Raw genomic sequence first — 18450 nt, 5'->3', positions numbered from 1 at the left:
CATCCTTCCCTTAGAGCACGCTTGCAAATAAGCCTACAAAAGTTACTAGCCTGAAACAGAACATCGCTAGCAAGGAGAGCTCCACTCCTCTGCCAGCATAGGAGCCTTTTGCATTTCTATGCTGTGTAAGGAGGAGAGGGCCTTCTTTCCTCTGGCATCTCCCATGTGGGTACACAGCAGGCAGCAGAATAATTGGTCCTTCCTCCACCAGCCTGATCACTCACCAACGTACAGTTCCATGCACTCGCCAGCATCCAATTCCTTGTCCCCTGTGGCTACCAGGTGAGTTCTTTAATACAAGGCTGCTTAAACCTTATTTCCAAGTCAGGAAACCAGAACTCCTTCTCCAGGTGCCTGGTCTTGCACAGGAAGATGCCTTCCTATGAGCTGGATTATCGGCCCCTCTAAGTCAGGTATTGTCTACTAGGACTGCCAACAGCTGCCCAAGGTCCTGGTTCTGCTATCAGCTGGAGGTGCTGGGGGATTGACCCAGGAACACTCTGTGTGCAAGGAAGGCGCTTGAACCCCAAGTTATGGGCCTGCCCTCCTTTCTTCCAATTATCTTACACCCGAAAACTCCCCCACCGCTCCAGACATGTGCCTCCTACTTCACCTCTTGCGGGCAGCCAGGAGGTTCTCCAAGATCTCAGGCAGCAGCCCTTTGCGGACGGACTCCTTCACAAAGTGGTCCCCAGTCGGGGTGCGGATGAACTGCTCTGCCGAAAGCCTAGGAGGAAAAACTGACAATCCATCAGAGCCTAGCCACCCCCTTGGACACACAACACCACCCCAGTCTCCAGCCCCTCCCTGCTATATACCCTCCACTATTATTGGGGTCCACTAATATATGCCACTTGGATAGCTTCCATGGTCACTCGCCCCAGTTCCCTGCTCCCCTAATTTTATCTCCCATAAGACCATGTCAGGAAATAAAATAGCTCTCCCCCTTCTTCTGGGACATCAGTGATACAGCCAAGGTGGTCTCACACATTTATTATTATTATTATTTATTATTATTATTACTATTATCATTATTATTACTACTATTATTAAAATTTATATACAGCTCTATAGCCGCAGATCTCAGAATGGTTCACAACATAAAATCGCAATATAAAAAAACACAAATACATAACAAAAACAAAGACAACCTAATAACCCCCCCGACTTTTCATCTTACTTAGGATCCCCCATGTAAGAAAAAGTAAAGGTAAAGGACCCCTGGACAGTTAAGTCCAGTCAAAGGCAACTATGGGGTTGCGTCGCTCATCTTGCTTTCAGGCTGACGGAGCCAGCGGTTGTCCACAGACAGATAAACTTCTGGCGCAACGGGACACTGTGATGGAAACCAGAATGCATGGAAATGCCATTTACCTTCCCGATGCCGTGGTGCCTATTTATCTACTTACGCTGGCATGCTTTTGAACTGCTAGGTTGGCAGAAGCTGGGACAAAGCAATGGGAGCTCACCAGGGAGGAGCACTCCCCCACCACCCCAGGGCTGCAAAGCTGGTTCCTTGACTCCTCCCTGCAGTTTAGGCTGTTGTTCCCTTCAATTAACTCTGCAGTCCTTTGTATCAGATCCTTTTCTACTCACCCATAGCGATCAACCGCCCCCTGTTGCAGCAGCGTGGTATAGCACAGGTTGTGAGCCATCATGATGGAAGGGTACAGGGAGGAGAAGTCCAAGGTCGCTATGGGCACGTCGTAATAGCTAGAAGAGAACAGCGGGTCTGTTATGATCTTCCGCCCCACCTTCGTACACAGAAACACAGGAAGCTGCCTTGTAACACTGATTTGGGTCACTGGTCCATCAAGCTCAGTACTGCCTAAACTGACCGGCATTGGCTCTCCAGGACCTTAACCAAGGGTCTCTCCCAGCCCTCTCTGCAGATGCCAGGGATTGGTTTCTTCTGCATGCAAGCTATGAGCCATGGCCCTTTCCTGGCTCCGACAAACTGTACACCTTACCCTAGGCCCCAATCCTTGGTTCCATCTCTCCCACTTCCAGCCCCATGACTCATTCTCATCAGAATCCTTCTCCCAAGGTAGAACTTACAATAATAATTTATTCTTTGTACCCCGCTCACCTAACTGGGTTTGCCTCAGCCACTCTGGGCGACTTGCAGCAAATTAAAACGTTAAGGCACAGTAAAGCATCAAACATTTAAAACTTCCCTAAACAGGGCTGCCTTCAGATATCCTCTGAAAGTCAGGTGGTTGTTTATTTCCTTAACATCTGGTGGGAGGGCGTTCTACAAAGCGGGTGCCACTACTGAGGAGGTCCTCTGCCTGGTTCCCTGTAACCTCACTTCTCTCAGTGAGGGAACCACCAAAAGGCCCTCGGAGCTGGACCTCAGTGTCCGGGCTGAACGATGGGGGTGGAGACGTTCCTTCAGGTATACAGGGATGAAGCCATTTAGGGTGTTAAAAGTCAGCACCAACACTTAAAATTGTGCTCCTAAATGTACTGGTGGCAAGAATACAGAGGAACTATACCAGAAAGAAATGGATGTCTCGTATACCCCAGGTAGTGTGGTTGCTGACTTTGAGCCAGACATCCTGGAGAGTGAAGTCAAATGGGCCTTAGAAAGCACTGCTAATAGCAAGGCCAGTGGAAGTGATGATATTCCAGCTGAAGTATTTAAAATTTTAAAAGATGATGCTGTTAAGGTGCTACACTCAATATGCCAGCAAATCTGGAAAACTCAGCAGTGGCCAGAAGACTGGAGAAGATCAGTCTACATCCCAATCCAAAAGAAGGGAAGTGCCAAAGAATGTTCCAACTACCGCACAATTGCACTCACTTCACATGCTAGCAAGGTTATGCTCAAAATTCTACAAGGCAAGCTTAAGCAGTATGTGGACCGAGAACTCCCAGAAGTGCAAGCTGGATTTCGAAGGGGCAGAGGAACCAGAGACCAAATTGCAAACATGCGCTGGATTATGGAGAAAGCTAGAGAGTTCCAGAAAGACATCTACTTCTGCTTCATTGACTATGCAAAAGCCTTTGACTGTGTCGACCACAGCAAACTATGGCAAGTTCTTAAAGAAATGGGAGTGCCTGATCACCTCATCTTTCTCCTGAGAAATCTCTATGTGGGACAAGAAGCTACAGTTAGAACTGGATATGGAACAACTGATTGGTTCAAAATTGGAAAAGGAGTACAACAAGGCTGTACATTGTCTCCCTGCTTATTTAACTTATATGCAGAATTCATCATGCGAAAGGCTGGGCTGGATGAATCCCAAGCCGGAATCAAGATCGCCTGAAGACATATCAACAACCTCAGACATGCAGATGACACAACCTTGATGGCAGAAAGTGAGGAGGAGTTAAAGAACCTTTTAATGAGGGTGAAAGAGGAGAGCGCAAAATATGGTTTGAAGCTCAACATCAAAAAAAACGAAGATCATGGCCACTGGGCCCATCACCTTCTGGCAAATAGAAGGGGAAGAAATGGAGGCAGTGAGAGATTTTACTTTCTTGGGCTCCATGATCACTGCAGATGGTGACAGCAGTCACGAAATTAAAAGACGCCTGCTCCTTGGGAGAAAGGCAATGGCAAACCTAGACAGCATCTTAAAAAGCAGAGACATCACCTTGCCAACAAAGGTCCGTATAGTTAAAGCCATGGTTTTCCCAGTAGTGATGTATGGAAGTGAGAGCTGCACCATAAAGAAGGCTGATCGCCAAAGAATTGATGCTTTTGAATTATGGTGCTGGAGGACTCTTGAGAATCCCATGGACTGCAAGAAGATCAAACCTATCCATTCTTAAGGAAATCAACCCTGAGTGCTCACTGGAAGGACAGATCATGAAGCTGAGGCTCCAATACTTTGGCCACCTCATGAGAAGAGAAGACTCCCTGGAAAAGACCCTGATGTTGGGAAAGATGGAGGGCACAAGGAGAAGGGGACGACAGAGGATGAGATGGTTGGACAGTGTTCTCGAAGCTACCAACATGAGTCTGACCAAACTGCGGGAGGCAGTGGAAGACAGAAGTGCCTGGCGTGCTCTGGTCCATGGGGTCACGAAGAGTCGGACACGACTAAACGACTAAACAACAACAACAAAATGTACTGGGACCCAATGTAGATATTTTCTTCTCCATTGCTCCCAAAGTGGAAGAACGTGGGCTCCAGATGCCTTATCCTCAGCCCTGCCCCTTCCTCCCCTCCTGGCCTCCATCCCTGCTCCAAGATGTCACCCCAGTGCTTTTCTGCACCAACTCACAACAGGCTGTGAAAAACCCCCAGCCTCACTCTTGACCCTGGCTTAGGGAGGCAGATTTCCCCAGCTTCAGGTCCTGCTGGCCTTACCCTTTCAGAGGTTCAATGACGGTAGCCCCAGCATAGTCTTCCCCGCCTTCTGACTTCACCACCGGCATAACCAGATTCTGCTTCATGGCCTTTGGGCAGAGAGAAGTTGTTAGTTTGGGATTTGCCTTGGCGCTCTCCCATCAACCACAGTGTTATGCCCAGGTGGGTCTGTCCCACTTGCCTCATGTGCTGCCTGCCAATCCCTGCACTTCTTATTATATCAACAGAAACAACAAAGAGAGCACTTTAGAAGTTAACATAATTTAAAAAGCAGTTTGGTGCAGGGGTTAGAGTTGGGGAATTAAAAATCACTGCTCAAACGTGAATTAGGTGACTAGGCCCTAGTAAAATGTCTGGGTGGAGGGAAAGCGGAGCCAATCTAACAGGGGTTTTGTGAAGAATGAGAGTTACATTGCAATATTATCCATGTCTACTCAAAAGTAAGCCCCACCAAGTTCAATGGGACTTGTTCAGAGGTGAGTGAATATAAGACTGCTGCCTTGGAATGCAAAGTGCTTTGCATTTTAGAACAACCACGTGCATGTTTATTAATGGAAAGCTTTCAAAACTCAAATGATTTCTGTGAACCCCTCTCTGACTATTTTTTTTTAATGATACTAATGTATATAAGAAGAATTGGTCTTATATATATGATCTTAGCAGCCTGAAAAATAATTGCAACTCTGTGGAAAACAGCCCCGAATCCAAAACTGGATGCTTGGTGCCACTCACTCTGGAATATAGCTTTCCCTTGCGTCCAAATCAAGAGAAAAAGCCAGGAACTCTCACCTGCCGCAGGAGCTGGGAGACAACCTTGATTTGCTGGCCACGCGCCAGGAGGTAGCTGAGAGGGACACCTGTCACTCTGGCCATCTCCATGTAGTTGATGACACACATGAGCTTCTCCAAAAGCCGCAGGGGCAGGTAGGCGTCCTTGAGGCAGTACACAGCCAGTCGCCGACGGGACTGGTCCGAGCCATTCTGCAAGAGGAGAGGGGAGAGAAAAGGCTTTTGGATTTGGAAAAGGCAGGAAAGAGACCTTTCCTTCTGGATGAACAGAAACAAAGGGGAGGTTCAGTGTGAGAGAACAGGTTCAGACATCTCCAGGTAGGGCTGAGAAAGACCTCTCTGGGAAATCTGCAGAGCTGCCACCACTCAGAGTTGACAACACAGAGTGAGAAGGATCCATGGGCTGACATTATATCCATGGGCAGCTTCCTCTGAAGAGACAACGGTTATTTGCTTGAGGGATATGGAGAGCAAAAGCTTGCAAATTCAGAAAAAAGCAAATACTTTTGGATAGATGGGAACAGAAGGTGGATAAAGTTATTGGTTGTTCCATACTTTCCCCCATTCTTTAAGAGCTATAAGCAGACAGGCTGTTGACGATTCCATTATTTAGTACAGTGGTACCTCGGGTTACATACGCTTCAGGTTACAGACTTCGCTAACCCAGAAACAGTGCTTCAGCTTAAGAACTTTGCTTCAGGATAAGAACAGAAATCGGGCTCCAGCGGCGCAGCAGCAGCAGGAGGCACCATTAGCTAAAGTGGTGCTTCAGGTTAAGAACAGTTTCAGGTTAAGTATGGACCTCCGGAACGAATTAAGTACTTAACCCGAGGTACCACTGTACAGTGTTTCCCAAACTTGGGTCTCCAGCTTTTTGGGGGTGCCTACAGCTCCCATCATTATAGTCCAAAAACAACTGGCGACTCAAGTTTGGGAAACAGTGATCTAGTAGATTAACAGCCACCAAGAAAGTAGATTAATCTAGTAGATTAACAGCCACTCTTGGTGGCGGGCCTCAACATTATGAACCAGTTGCTGGTTAAGAATCACAGGATTCAGAATCTTGGGCTAAAAAACCCTAACTTTTGGACAACCCATTTCTTGTAGTTTATATGCCTTTTGGTTTTACTTGATCTTATTGGCTGACATTTAGAGTTTCATCACCACCCTTATTGCTCCTTTTGGGGGGAAAACATTTTTAAAATGTTTTAAAAGTTCATTTTGTTTGGAAAGTCAGGTTATAAATTTTATAAGTGGAGATAGCACAGGAAAGAACAGATGGATACGGGAACACCACTCCATAAACAAGAGGGCCTTCTGATGATCAGTGTATACAATTAAATGAATTTCCACAACCATAAGAGTTTTAAAAATATGCCTTTTAAAAAAGTTAAATTTCCCTAAAATCTAAATTACTGCTTGCAAAGATAATGGCTTTTCCAAGAGTCTCCCATAAGCCAGGCACTAAACCTTAGGTACTTACCCTGCCTCAGACAAAACCAGTATGAATCTAGCTTGTGCACTAATAAGAATCTCAGGAAAGGAGCAGTTCTCAAATTCTGTCACATAGTCCTTTGTAAAGACCCTAAACAGATACAGCTTCATGCCAGCCCTTGAGCCCAGGAAACCCCAGAAAAGGTCGTTCTGGGAGGCTAAGTGTGTTGAATTGGCTAAACCTAGCACTTCGGATATTTCAGGCATCAGAAGAAAAAATACAGTGGTACCTCGGGTTAAGTACTTAATTCGTTCCGGAGGTCCGTTCTTAACCTGAAGCACCACTTTAGCTAATGAGGCCTCCTGCTGCTGCCGCACCGCTGGAGCACGATTTCTGTTCTCATCCTGAAGCAAAGTTCTTAACCCGAGGTACTATTTCTGGGTTAGCAGAGTCTGTAACCTGAAGCGTATGTAACCTGAAGTACCACTGTAAATGTACAGTCAAGAATAAAAGTCACCAGACGTTTGTTCTACAGAGGAAAGCTGCTAGGCCACAAGGTCTGGCTGCTCACTGTCACCTGCAAATCTGTGATGATAGAGTGCTGTACGTCTTCCTTCTGCTCTTGCAAAAAGTGATAGCTGACAGCATTCAGCGTGTAGGAGCGCAATTTGTAGTCCCGCAGCAAAACCTGGCGAGGGAGGAAGAGAAGAAATGGCTAAGATGGGGAAGTGAACATGGTCCAGTGGGCAAAATGCTCACGCACCATCTTTGCTCACTCACCATCTTTCAGCACTTCATCTGCAAAACGGGTCTATCAGCCTTGCTTACCTGAAGCAGATCAAACTGGATTCTGCCTTCCATGTTAATGACTTTATTCTCTCGCCGGCCCATCTGCTTGGACTGGAAGGAAGAGTCACGGATGACAGACTTACGTGCAGGAATACGGCCCAGAAAGGGAAATGTGGTAACCTGGGATGGGAAGAGATGCAGAAAAGAAAGCTGTGAGCCATGGCAGGAAGATAAAAGGCAGTGCAAGGACGCTTATACGCAAGGCTGCAACGTTTAATCATTTAGCTGGTTAGATTCAAAAAGTGCACCTGATTACCTGGGAATCAGATTTTCAAAACCGTTTAAAGTACAAAGTATTTGTAAAAAGTTCAGAGGGCAAACGCCATCTCATGTACGCAGACCTCTAAAGGGAAAACCTACAAAGAGGTACACATAAGCCTTTGTGAGTGTGACAGTTCACGCATTTGGGGTGGGGAGGGTGGGGGCAGTGGCCAGTTTCCGCAGTTTCAAAAGATTCCACACTCCTGGCCTGGAACCTGTCAGTCAAAGCAAAGCGTGGCCTGTTTTAATGCAGGAATAGCCACAGAACTGCACTTGCAGTGGCAGGCAAAACATGTACTTGGTCAGAGAAAGCTAGGCTCACCTTGAGGGTCTGGGCACGGGTGATGAGGTACGGGAAGTCAAAGTTCTGGATGTTATAACCAGTGATGATGTCCGGGTCCACTGTCCGTATGAATTCTGCCCAGGCCTGGAAGAAAGTTGTGATATTTGGCTATATGGAGCTGTCGTACGCAGAACGTGTAATTGGGTCTGTCTAGCCCACTACTGTTTCCTCTGTCTGGCAGAGGCTTTCAGCAATCCAGGATCTCAGGCTGAGGCCCTTCTAAGCTTTTCCACTTGTTTGCAGGGGAAATGACCTGCGCCTCCATGGACAGCTGTGAGTTACCCCGTTCAGGACCAGGGAGTCCCCCACACCTGCCTGCCCTCTAGAAACAGTACTTCTGTCTTGTCAGGATTCAACCTCAATCCGTTAACTGCCACCCATTCTCCAACCCCCTCCAGATACTCGAACAGGACATTCACCACCTTCACTGGTTCCGATTGAAAAGAGAGGTAGAATTGGGTATCATCCGCATACTGGTGAACACCCAGCCCCACCCCCCTGATGATCCCTCCCAGGGGCTTTATATAGATGTTAAAAAGCATGGGGGAGAGGACAGAGCCCTTTAGTTCTAAAATTATTATTATAGTATATTATAGTATAGTATGTTTAATATACTTATAGGAAACCCACTGAAGACAGCTTCCAGTATGTAATTCATGAGAATATACAGGATAAGTTTAAAATCATGTAACACCATCAACACCATTCGCAACCAGAGGTACTGCTGTACATGTTGTTGAAAACAAACAATCATCCCCACAGACTAAGCCAGATAGCTTAGTACGTAACCTCCATATACAGCATTCCACTGCAAAACACCCAGGGGCCTCCACCGCTGCTCAGATCCTCCACACACTTCTCAGGGCATTTTCTAGCCCCGATATTGCCCCCATTACCTTGAGCAGCTCCGCCTCCTTTTGGAAGCAGAGCACCTGGGAACCCACGATAGGGGCACAGCTCTGCAAGGTGAAGACATTGCGCACAAAAGGGTCCTTCTCCCCCTGGCGGAGGACCATATTGGCGATCTGGATCACTGGGTCCTTCTCCGGTTCAGGGAAAATACCTGAACAGGGAAACGAAACAAAATGCAGAATGGGATCGTCAATGGAAAAACTGACAGCTCCCCACTGCCTTTCAGGGACTGTAGAAGTGGCTATCTGTTCTGGATTGTAGCAATGATGAATCCATTATTATGGTTTAACCCCTTCACTTATAACACCTGCCCACACCAATTGTTAATCTCACAAGTTCTTCTGAGCTCATACACTGCCAGGGTGTCTTTTGCCAACTCTAAGCCTAGACACCCTGCCCTTGATATTACAGTAAGACTTAGGTAAGTTATTGTTCGCTCTGAAATCTAAGGAACAGCCGCCTGCCCAGGAAAAATAAGAATCCCCAGCTTGTCAGGCCTACTGCACAAACGACCACGTATTAATACACTATTTCTAGTGGGCTGACTCAGATTGCCTGCAAAAATGACCCCAGGAAGAGGCGTTTCAGTGTTGAATGTATGTCTTGCTGAACAAGCCCATTTAGACCGAGATAAGTTTTAGATTTGTAAAACCTTGTCATTTGTTATAAAACTTAAGAAGTTACTCAACAGAGTAATTAATTATTATTACTATTATTATTATTTATACCCCGCCCATCTGGCTGGGTTTCCCCAGCCACTCTGGGCGGCTTCCAACAAAATATTAAAAACAATACAACATCAGACATTAAAAACTTCCCTAAACTAGGCAGCCTTCACTTGTCTTTTAAAAGTAAAATAGTTATTTATTGCCTTGACATCTGCTGGGAGGGTGTTCCACAGGGCAGGCGCCACTACCGAGAAGGCCCTCTGCCTGGTTCCTTGTAACCTCACTTCTTGCAGCGAGGGAACCACCAGAAGGCCCTCGGTGCTGGACCTCAGTGTCCGGGTAGAACGATGGGGGTGGAGACGCTCCTTCAGGTATACAGGACCGAGTCGGTTTAGGGCTTTAAAGGTCAGCACCAACACTTTGAATTGTGCTTGGAAACATACTGGGAGCCAATGAAGATCTTTCAGGACCGGTGTTATATTGTCCCGGCGGCCACTCCCAGTCACCAGTCTTGCTGCCGCATTCTGGATTAATTGCAGTTTCCGAGTCACCTTCAAAGGTAGCCACACGTAGAGCACATTGCAGTAGTCCAAGCGGGAGAGAACTAGCCTCCCACCTACCAGGACCTAAAAACTTTCTCATCATGTCTTGTTCCGCCCCAACTTTCCTTGATACCTTTGCGTCCAGCACATTCAATGTCGAAACTGAGCACACGCAAGGGGGCAATGCGCTGCCACTCTCCCTCGGGCGGGTGGCTCACGAAATCCATCCAGGCGATATCAGCCTCCAGTTGACACAGCGACACCTAGGGGTGAGGAGGAAAAGGAAGAATTAATGAGGTATTCCTACAGCCGCTAACATGAAGTTGTCAGCTCTGAAGATTTCCTATCCTAAGACTGCACACACTGTGCTTATATCTTCCAGAAGAAAATATCCCCCACTAGGCATCAAACTCTGCTCAGGTCCAGCCAGCTAAAAGTTATGCCAACTCAGACATCCCCAAACACACCTTTCTCCACCAGCTCAACTCTACACCTTCGGAAACCTGCCCTCTCCCCAACCCCAGCACCTTGGGTGGGTTATCCTTGCTGGATTCTCCAGCAGGTTGTTCTTGTCGCAGGCGGTACTTTCCAGCAGGCAGTTCAATCCAGTTGCAGCCAACGACATCCCGATCCACCATGAACCTAAGTTGGGAGAGAAATCTTGGGTTTGATGGGAGCTGGGTAGAGAAAGACTTGGAAAGAAATCACACCTTCCCCCATCTGCCTCAAATATAATGCAGGAGAGGAGGGAAAGTAGATAGGAGTGTTAAGAGAACAGAGTCAAACAGAATGTTTCAGCAGGCGCCTCATACTCAGACTCTATCCAGGTGTGCTTGTAACTCACTTCTACCTATGTCCCACACTGCAGGTTCAAGGTCATTTGATTCTGATGGGGAAGTAACGGCATCTTTGCAAACATACCTGGATATGTGTGTTAAGACCAAAAACTCGCCTAGTCCTCTCATATAATACTACTACTACTACTACTACTAGTAGTAGTAATAATAATAACAGTAGTAATAATAATTTATTATTTCTACCCCGCCCATCTAGATGGGTTGCCCCAGCCACTCTGAGCGGCTCCCAACAGAATATTAAAAACACAACAAAACATCAAACATTAAAAATTTCCCTAAACAGGGCTGCCTTCAGATGTCTTCTAAAAGTCAGAGAGTTGTTTATTTCCTTGACATCTGATGGGAGGATATTCCACAGGGTGGGCGTCACTACCGAGAAGGCCATCTGCCTGGTTCCCCGTAACCTCACTTCTCACAGGGAGGGAACCGCCAGAAGGCCCTCAGAGCTGGACCTCAGTGTCCGGGCTGAGCGATGAGGGTGAAGACGCTCCCTCAGGTACACTGGGCCAAGGCCGTTTAGGGCTTTAAAGGTCAGCACCAACACTTTGAATTGTGCTCGGAAACATACTGGGAGCCAATGCGGATCTCTCAGGACCGGTGTTATATGGTCTTGGCGGCTACTCCCAGTCACCAGTCTAGCTGCTGCATTCTGGATTTGTTGTAGTTTCCGGGTCACCTTCAAAGGTAGCCCCATGTAGAGCGCATTGCAGTAGTCCAACCCTATGCGGTCTGAGCCTCTGCATATGCCACACATTCCCAAGCAACCGTGAGGTCTAGAAACTGCATTCTGCTGAAGCTGTTTAGCTCTGGTTGAACAGAGCAGAGTGAAAAGTGCCAGCTTTCTGAGGAGGGAAACATGCAAACACGGAGTTGGACTGTCCTACCTGATTTCAAAGTCAATGTTCGATTCGTAGGCTTGATAGTGGAGCACTCCCAGCGTCCCACAGCGTAGTCCCTGTTCCAGCAACCTCTTGGCTGGTGCAATTAGCCGGGGCAACGCCATAGTAATTTTCAGGAAGGGTGCAAGATGTTGCCCGTGGTAGCCATACATGTCTAAGTGAACAGGGGAAGAGTCTTAAGGCCCTGGGGGAATTCAGACTCCTCAAACCTTATCACAAATCCCCATCTCCTCCCATTCCTGACATCTACAGCTTTCAGATCTGCATCTTACTTCTTCCCTCCAACCCTGCACATCTGGCGGAGACTGCAAGTGCTCCAAGCAGGAAGTTCATAAACATTACAGCTGTAATGTTTCATAAAGATATTTACAAAAATAAGGACCAGGATCGGTCAACAACTTTAGAACTCTTTTGCTCCTATTATACATACAACACAATCTTGCCTATTCAGGCCGGACTCAACCGCTACAAACAGCACAGAGAACTGAGAATGAAAAGGCAACACTGTTCCGGGTGCTAAAAGAGCAAGGCTGGTGTGATTTTAATGCTCAGCAGGCATCCCAAATCTGGATCTAACACAGGGTTTCCCAAACTTGGGTCTCCAGCTGCTTTTGGACTACAATTCCCATCATCTCTGACCACTGCTAGCTAGAGATGATGGGAGTTGTAGTCCAAGACCCAAGTTTGGGCAGCCCTGGTCTAACCCAACCATCTTTCCAGACAAAGGGGGTGCCTACACACAAACTCTCTTGCTCACTTTGCTTGTTGCAGATCTCCACTGCCAAAACAACTTGGGTCAGACCGTCTTTGTTGGATCGCATGTCCCGGATGACAGCCGCATTCAGTTCCCGCTGAAAGTCAGCCAGATGTTCTGCTTGGAATCCTGGGAGAAAAGTTAACAGAAAGAGGAAGGGGAGCAGGAGACTGACTAAGCTGCAGAAGGAAGGAGGGTGGTTTGGGGAGAACCCCTCCCTCTGTAGCCAAACACTCACCAGCCTGGGCGGGCACATAGAAATAGGGGGCAAAGCCATGGATGTGGCAGCAGATACTGTTGCCAGCTCCAGTGACTCCAAACATCCGCAGGACAGGAACTGGACCCTGAGTGGATCCTGGGAAGCCAGGGAGGTGAGCGCCTGCCTCAAGAAGAAAGAGAGGTTGGATCAGTTGCTGAATGTTGATAATGTACGATTAGTATTTAACTATTTAAATTACAATTGTCTTTCCACTAAAAAAACATCTCTACTGAACCATGTATGATATGAACTTAAAAAATGCTCTTTTAGACCACTTCTAAATTTTTTAATATACAGTGGTGCCTCGGGTTACATACGCTTCAGGTTACATACGCTTCAGGTTATAGACTCTGCTAACCCAGAAATAGTACCTCGGGTTAAGAACTTTGCTTCAGGATGAGAACAGAAATTGTGCAGCGGCGGCACAGTGGCAGCAGGAGGCCCCATTAGTTAAAGTGGTGCTTCAGGTTAAGAACAGTTTCAGGTTAAGAACGGACCTCCGGAACGAATCAAGTACTGAACCTGAGGTACCACTGTATATTTTAGCAGAATCAGCCCACATTATTTTGGTACATTTTCCATTCCATAACCTTAAGGGCTAGCAACTTAGCATTTATTTTCTTTCAGAATGAAAGACTTCACAATACTTTGCACACAGATTTCCAAATATACCTTCCTACAAGCTTGCCATGATACCTTTCCTCATCCCAACAATCAGGAAAATGGGACTACAATTTCTCTGGGGAATTCCAGACTTTATCCACTCTGTCCGGCAAACAGGGCTAAGAATATTATGGGGCTATTGTAGCTATCAAAAGCCCCAGGAAGTATAACAGCTTCAGACTTCCCTTTCTGTAGAAGAGTTATTGTTCAGTAAGGCAAAGGGAATACCTAGTTCGGCAAACCCCTTCCCAGAAGGAATGGAATCCATTCTGCAGCACCTTCAATACCTTTTCGTCAGCATTTTATTGGCTTATGTACTCACCCACATAATAATCTAGTTCCACTTGCTGGAAACACAGAGCTTCCTCTTTCGGGTTTATTTTGGGAGGCGGTGGTCTCTGCCATTTTGGATTCTGCACCGATGAGAAGAGATTACCTGAAGGGAGCAGAGAAACTCACATCAATCACAACCATCAATTCTCTTTTGACCAACTACAAATTTGGAGCGGCTAAAGATCTTGCAGGACGTGGGTGGCGCTGTGGGTTAAACCACAGAGCCTAGGACCTGCCGATCAGAAGGTTGGCGGTTCAAATCCCCGCAACAGGGTGAGCTCCCGTTGTTCAGTCCCAGCTCCTGCCAACCTAGCAGTTTGAAAGCACGTCAAAGTACAAGTAGATAAATAGGTACCGCTCCAGCGGGAAGGTAAACAGTGTTTCCGTATGCTGCTCTGGCTCGCCAGAAGCGGCTTAGTCATGCTGGCCACATGACCCGGACACTGTACACCGGCTCCCTTGGCCAATAAAGCGAGATGAGCGCCGCAACCCCAGAGTCGGCCACGACTGGACCTAATGGTCAGGGGTCCCTTTACCTTTACCTTAAAGATCTTGCACCTTCCAAGTTCAAACTGCTAGTTGCAAAGAGTAGGAAGAAAAGAGATGAGGCAGCACCAAAAATAAAAATATAAAAGGAAAGGCAAAGTTTCACAGTGGTTTCAATTGAACACAAAATGCAATGTGCTCAACATTACTCAGTGCCACATCTAGAAGGCCCATGATTCCCACACCTGGTTTATTGCTGTAATTCAGCATTTGGCTTTTTTTTTCATGTTCCATTGAATGCTGAATTACAGCAATAAACCAGGTGGGAAAGCATGGGCCTTCTAGATGTGGCTGAACTACACTGGCCATGCTTGCTGGGGCTGATGGGAGCCTGTTCAGTAATATCTGGAAGGCCAAAGGCTCCCCATACCACCACCAAACATACATTTTGCTTTGTCAGTCCGCTGCCCAACCTTTCTGACTCATTTGCCTAGGCAGTCTGCTCCTTATCTGGTAGCCATGTAACTCACCAAAGGGGATGACATCAGGTACCAACTGTGCTTCCTTCGCCTCCAGAGCCATCTCAGCCTCTACCTCATCCAAAAAGGCCAGTTCCTCTTCAAACTGTGAGGGGCCATCCTCCTCCCAATCACCTCCTCGCGACTTCTTCCTCTGGGAAAGAGTAGGCTCCCCCACAGAAGCCTTCCGTTTGCTTTCCATATTGGCATTCCTAGAAGAGAGAGAAGAGTGTCCCACCTCAATAGCCAAGCCAGTTCCTCATAAATGTCACAGTCTTCCCCAAAGACTTCCACAACTCCTGGTTACACTATGAAAGCAGACAGGGATCTGTCAACCGGGGTAACCCATGTGGTGCCCTCCAGATTTTCTTGGACTACGACTCCCATCAGTCCTAGTCACCATGACCACTGATTAAGGATGATGGGAGCTGTAGTCCAACAATGCCTGGAGGATTATCCCTCATTGGCTATCGCTGACCTAAACTAGGAATACTCCTTAGCCCCCTTTGCAGCCATTGTTCACATTATACATTGCTAAAGGGTCCAGTACTCTCATGGAATTGTCCTTCCCTGCCAGGACACCCACCCACAAATGTGGCACCAGTTTTCACCTACTCCCCTGATATGGTGACAACCATACACTTTGCTTATAATGATGCACAGCAATAATATGTAAATCCTTTCTGCTGCATGCATTCACACTGAAAGACTAAGCTCAAAGGCCAGTGATTATAATTAAGGCCTTACTCATGAAATAAATAAAAACAAAATTATGTTTGTTTTACTGAAAGGCAACCTCAGAGGTTGCAATGAGCAAGCTAAGGGAGACTGTTTAACACTTCCCCTGTCTGTCATTTATCCACTCCAAACTCTTGCCCTCAAATGTTTCCCCACCTGCCAGGTAGAGGCTATTCTGGGCAGATAAACAGCAGGAAGAGAAATAGTTAAGCAACGCTTCATCTTCCAAATTGATCCTCTGCTCAAAATGACAGCTGCAATCAGCTGTTTTTTCAAAAACAACCACCCACCCCAACCTGCAAACATATATGGAAACCTTCAGGAGAATATATATTTTGTGAGTTTGGCTCCGAGTGCTCTTTAAAGCATATAAGGATGGTCATACTGAATCAAAGTAATGGGTCATGAAGATTAGCATTATTTCACCAATGGCTGGCCAGATGCCCCCAGGGAAATTCACAGGCTGGGTTGACAGAAACAGCCATCACCACCTATGGCTTTGCTCCTTCAAGGCTATCAGAGGTAGAAGACACAACAAAAGCTGCACTGCATGAATTTTACACAATTCTTTTTAAAGCCATTTCCCAGCAGCAATTGATGAACCATTGGGTTTGATCCAGAAGGGAAGTTCTTCAGAGCAATCACATTACCAGAATCAACCACCGACAAGAGCACTTACCATAGGCCACCTAAGGTTGTCACTTCCCCGCAACCCCACCCCAGGGGTGCCAGCTTGAACAAAATATATGGGAGGGGAGTGAGGTAAGTCCTGCCCCACATAATCAATCACAAGACACCCTTTGAAAGGAAATGCCTATTAACAGGGGGAGGCGGTGGCCCCCTCAACTATTTCATTGAGGGGGCCAAAAGGACCTTAGGCCCTGGGAGCTGGATCCTATGCCCTACCCCCACATTAACCTACTGCCCTCTTTTTTCACTGAATCCTGCTCTAGTTTAATGATAATAATAATAATGGGGGGGGGGGGGAGGATCTGATTTCTTTCCACAGGGCCTGTAAGACAGAGTTGTTCCACCTGGCCTTTGGCTTAGAATCAGTTTTATTCCCTCCCCCTCTTTCTTTTTCCTTTCTCCTCCTGTCCAGAGGCTGCATCCTAATGTTTTAATGTTGTATTTTATTCTTGTTTTTAAGTTGTATTTTAATCAACTTGTTTTTATTATTGGTTGTTAGCCGCCCCAAACCCGGTCTTGGCTGGGGAGGGCGGGGTAGAAATAAAATTTATTACAGTGGTACCTCGGGTTAAGAACTTAATTCGTTCTGGAGGTACATTCTCAACCTGAAACTGTTCTTAACCTGAAGCACTACTTTAGCTAATGGGGCCTCCTGCTGCTGCTGCGCTGCCGGAGCACGATTTCTGTTCTCATCCTGAAGCAAAGTTATTAACCTGAAGCACTATTTCTGGGTTAGCAGAGTCTGTAACCTGAAGTGTATCTAACCTGAGGTACCACTGTATTATTATTTATACCCCGGCCATCTGGCTGCGTTTCCCCAGCCACTCTAATTTCCTTTTCCACATTCGTTTCCCACACGAACCTTCTCCCAGGAGCACCCACACCTTCCATGCCTTCAGCACCCAGCACCCACCCCACTCCCAGTTGCTTCCAAGAGCCTCCAATAGTTCAAGGGGGCCTGCAGATGCGGCTGGACCCCCAACTACCGTCAGCCCCAGGCTCCCTGCCTCAGTTTCTGCCCCCAGGGAACCCCTATGGGCTCGCTCACGTCACCCACCCTCTCCCCATACCGGCACCCCACCCCACCCCAAAACCACTTCAAACCCGCACACTCTCACCTCACTACCCCGACTCCCTCGACCAGTCTCCCGCCAACAAGTTCAGGGGAGGAGCCTGCCACTCCAGCCCCTTGTTGCCATGCCAACCCTCTTCCCATTGGCCACCGCCTCTGTGTTTTCTTCATCCGGGTAGCGGCGGGAATCCAAACTCAGACTTCGGCGAGTGGTCGGATGGAACACGCATGCGTAAGTCTCACTACCCTCCGGCCGGCCGCCGCCGCCATGTTTAGAGGGGCGAAACGGTGGGGGGCGGGGGCAGCCATACCTAACTGAGCATGCGTAAATGCTGCGGCCGGGTTTCGGCGGGTGGGCGGGGTGACTGGACTTGGGCACAGGCGAACTACGCATGCGTAGCGTGATTCGCGGTGAGCGCCATAAGGAGTGTGGCTTCAGGTGGGTGGGCTGAAACGGCACGTTGAGAAGGGCGCTTAAGATCTCGCCCTATTTGTAGAGATTCAGCCTTTAGCCCTTCTGCCCTTTTTAGTTCCTGTCTGGAAATGTTGCTGACGGCGTGAGCACAGAGCAGGTGCAAGGGTTCAGGGCATCGCCACGTTCACCCAGCCATTCATTGTCACTTAATTACGCTTATATCCTTCCCAGGGATGTAGTGGCAAGTTCAGAAGTGCAGGGTCCCTTCATCATTGTCACAGCTACACCCCATTCTAATATTATACAATAACCTTCTAACTGCACAATAGGAATAAATCTTATGCATAGCAACAATATATGCAGATCCCGACGTGCTAGATCTTCTATTTTCTGTGTACATATGGGGGCATGTTGGATCAATCCATCAACCTCTGATAGATGATTTAGAAGGATTGGGTCCAGCATCACTTTCGCTGCTGGGTGTCCTCGCATAGACAAAACAATCTCTGCCTTCTGCTACTTCTTGAAACTTCTCTATTCTTCTGTTTCTGGAACAAATGATTCTCTCTCACACAGAGAGAGAATACCCACCAAGGCAAATGATTTTGAGTGCTCCAATGTCCTTTCCCCCCCAAGCAAGTTAAG

General features: G+C 47.3%; 1 protein-coding gene across 4 annotated transcripts in view; it reads right to left on the bottom strand.

Moving 5' to 3' along the window:
• The window catches only part of POLD1 (DNA polymerase delta 1, catalytic subunit), a 33750-nt gene extending 16078 nt beyond the window's left edge, over positions 1-17672 (bottom strand). For 3 of the 4 annotated variants that reach the window (XR_014557429.1, XM_083709108.1, XM_083709110.1), the window contains exons 1-16: positions 17437-17672; positions 14903-15102; positions 13876-13989; positions 12870-13010; positions 12635-12760; positions 11863-12031; positions 10649-10763; positions 10255-10384; positions 8896-9062; positions 7979-8083; positions 7375-7515; positions 7124-7234; positions 5112-5303; positions 4323-4411; positions 1597-1713; positions 614-727 (exon numbers count right to left, since the gene is read on the bottom strand). Coding sequence is in view for 3 of the 4 variants with exons in the window: in XM_083709108.1 (XP_083565234.1) it covers positions 614-727; positions 1597-1713; positions 4323-4411; positions 5112-5303; positions 7124-7234; positions 7375-7515; positions 7979-8083; positions 8896-9062; positions 10255-10384; positions 10649-10763; positions 11863-12031; positions 12635-12760; positions 12870-13010; positions 13876-13989; positions 14903-15102; positions 17437-17561 (2156 nt within the window). In the remaining variant the exon portion in view is untranslated. The other variant, XM_083709109.1, reaches the window with a different exon arrangement.
• Between the last annotated feature and the right edge of the window lie 778 nt (positions 17673-18450).

The sequence above is a fragment of the Podarcis gaigeae genome, assembly GCF_964106915.1.
Source record: "Podarcis gaigeae genome assembly, chromosome: 13".
NCBI lineage: Eukaryota > Metazoa > Chordata > Lepidosauria > Squamata > Lacertidae > Podarcis > Podarcis gaigeae.
Note: the sequence above shows the minus strand (reverse complement) of the source record. Positions and strands in the feature narration are given on the sequence as shown.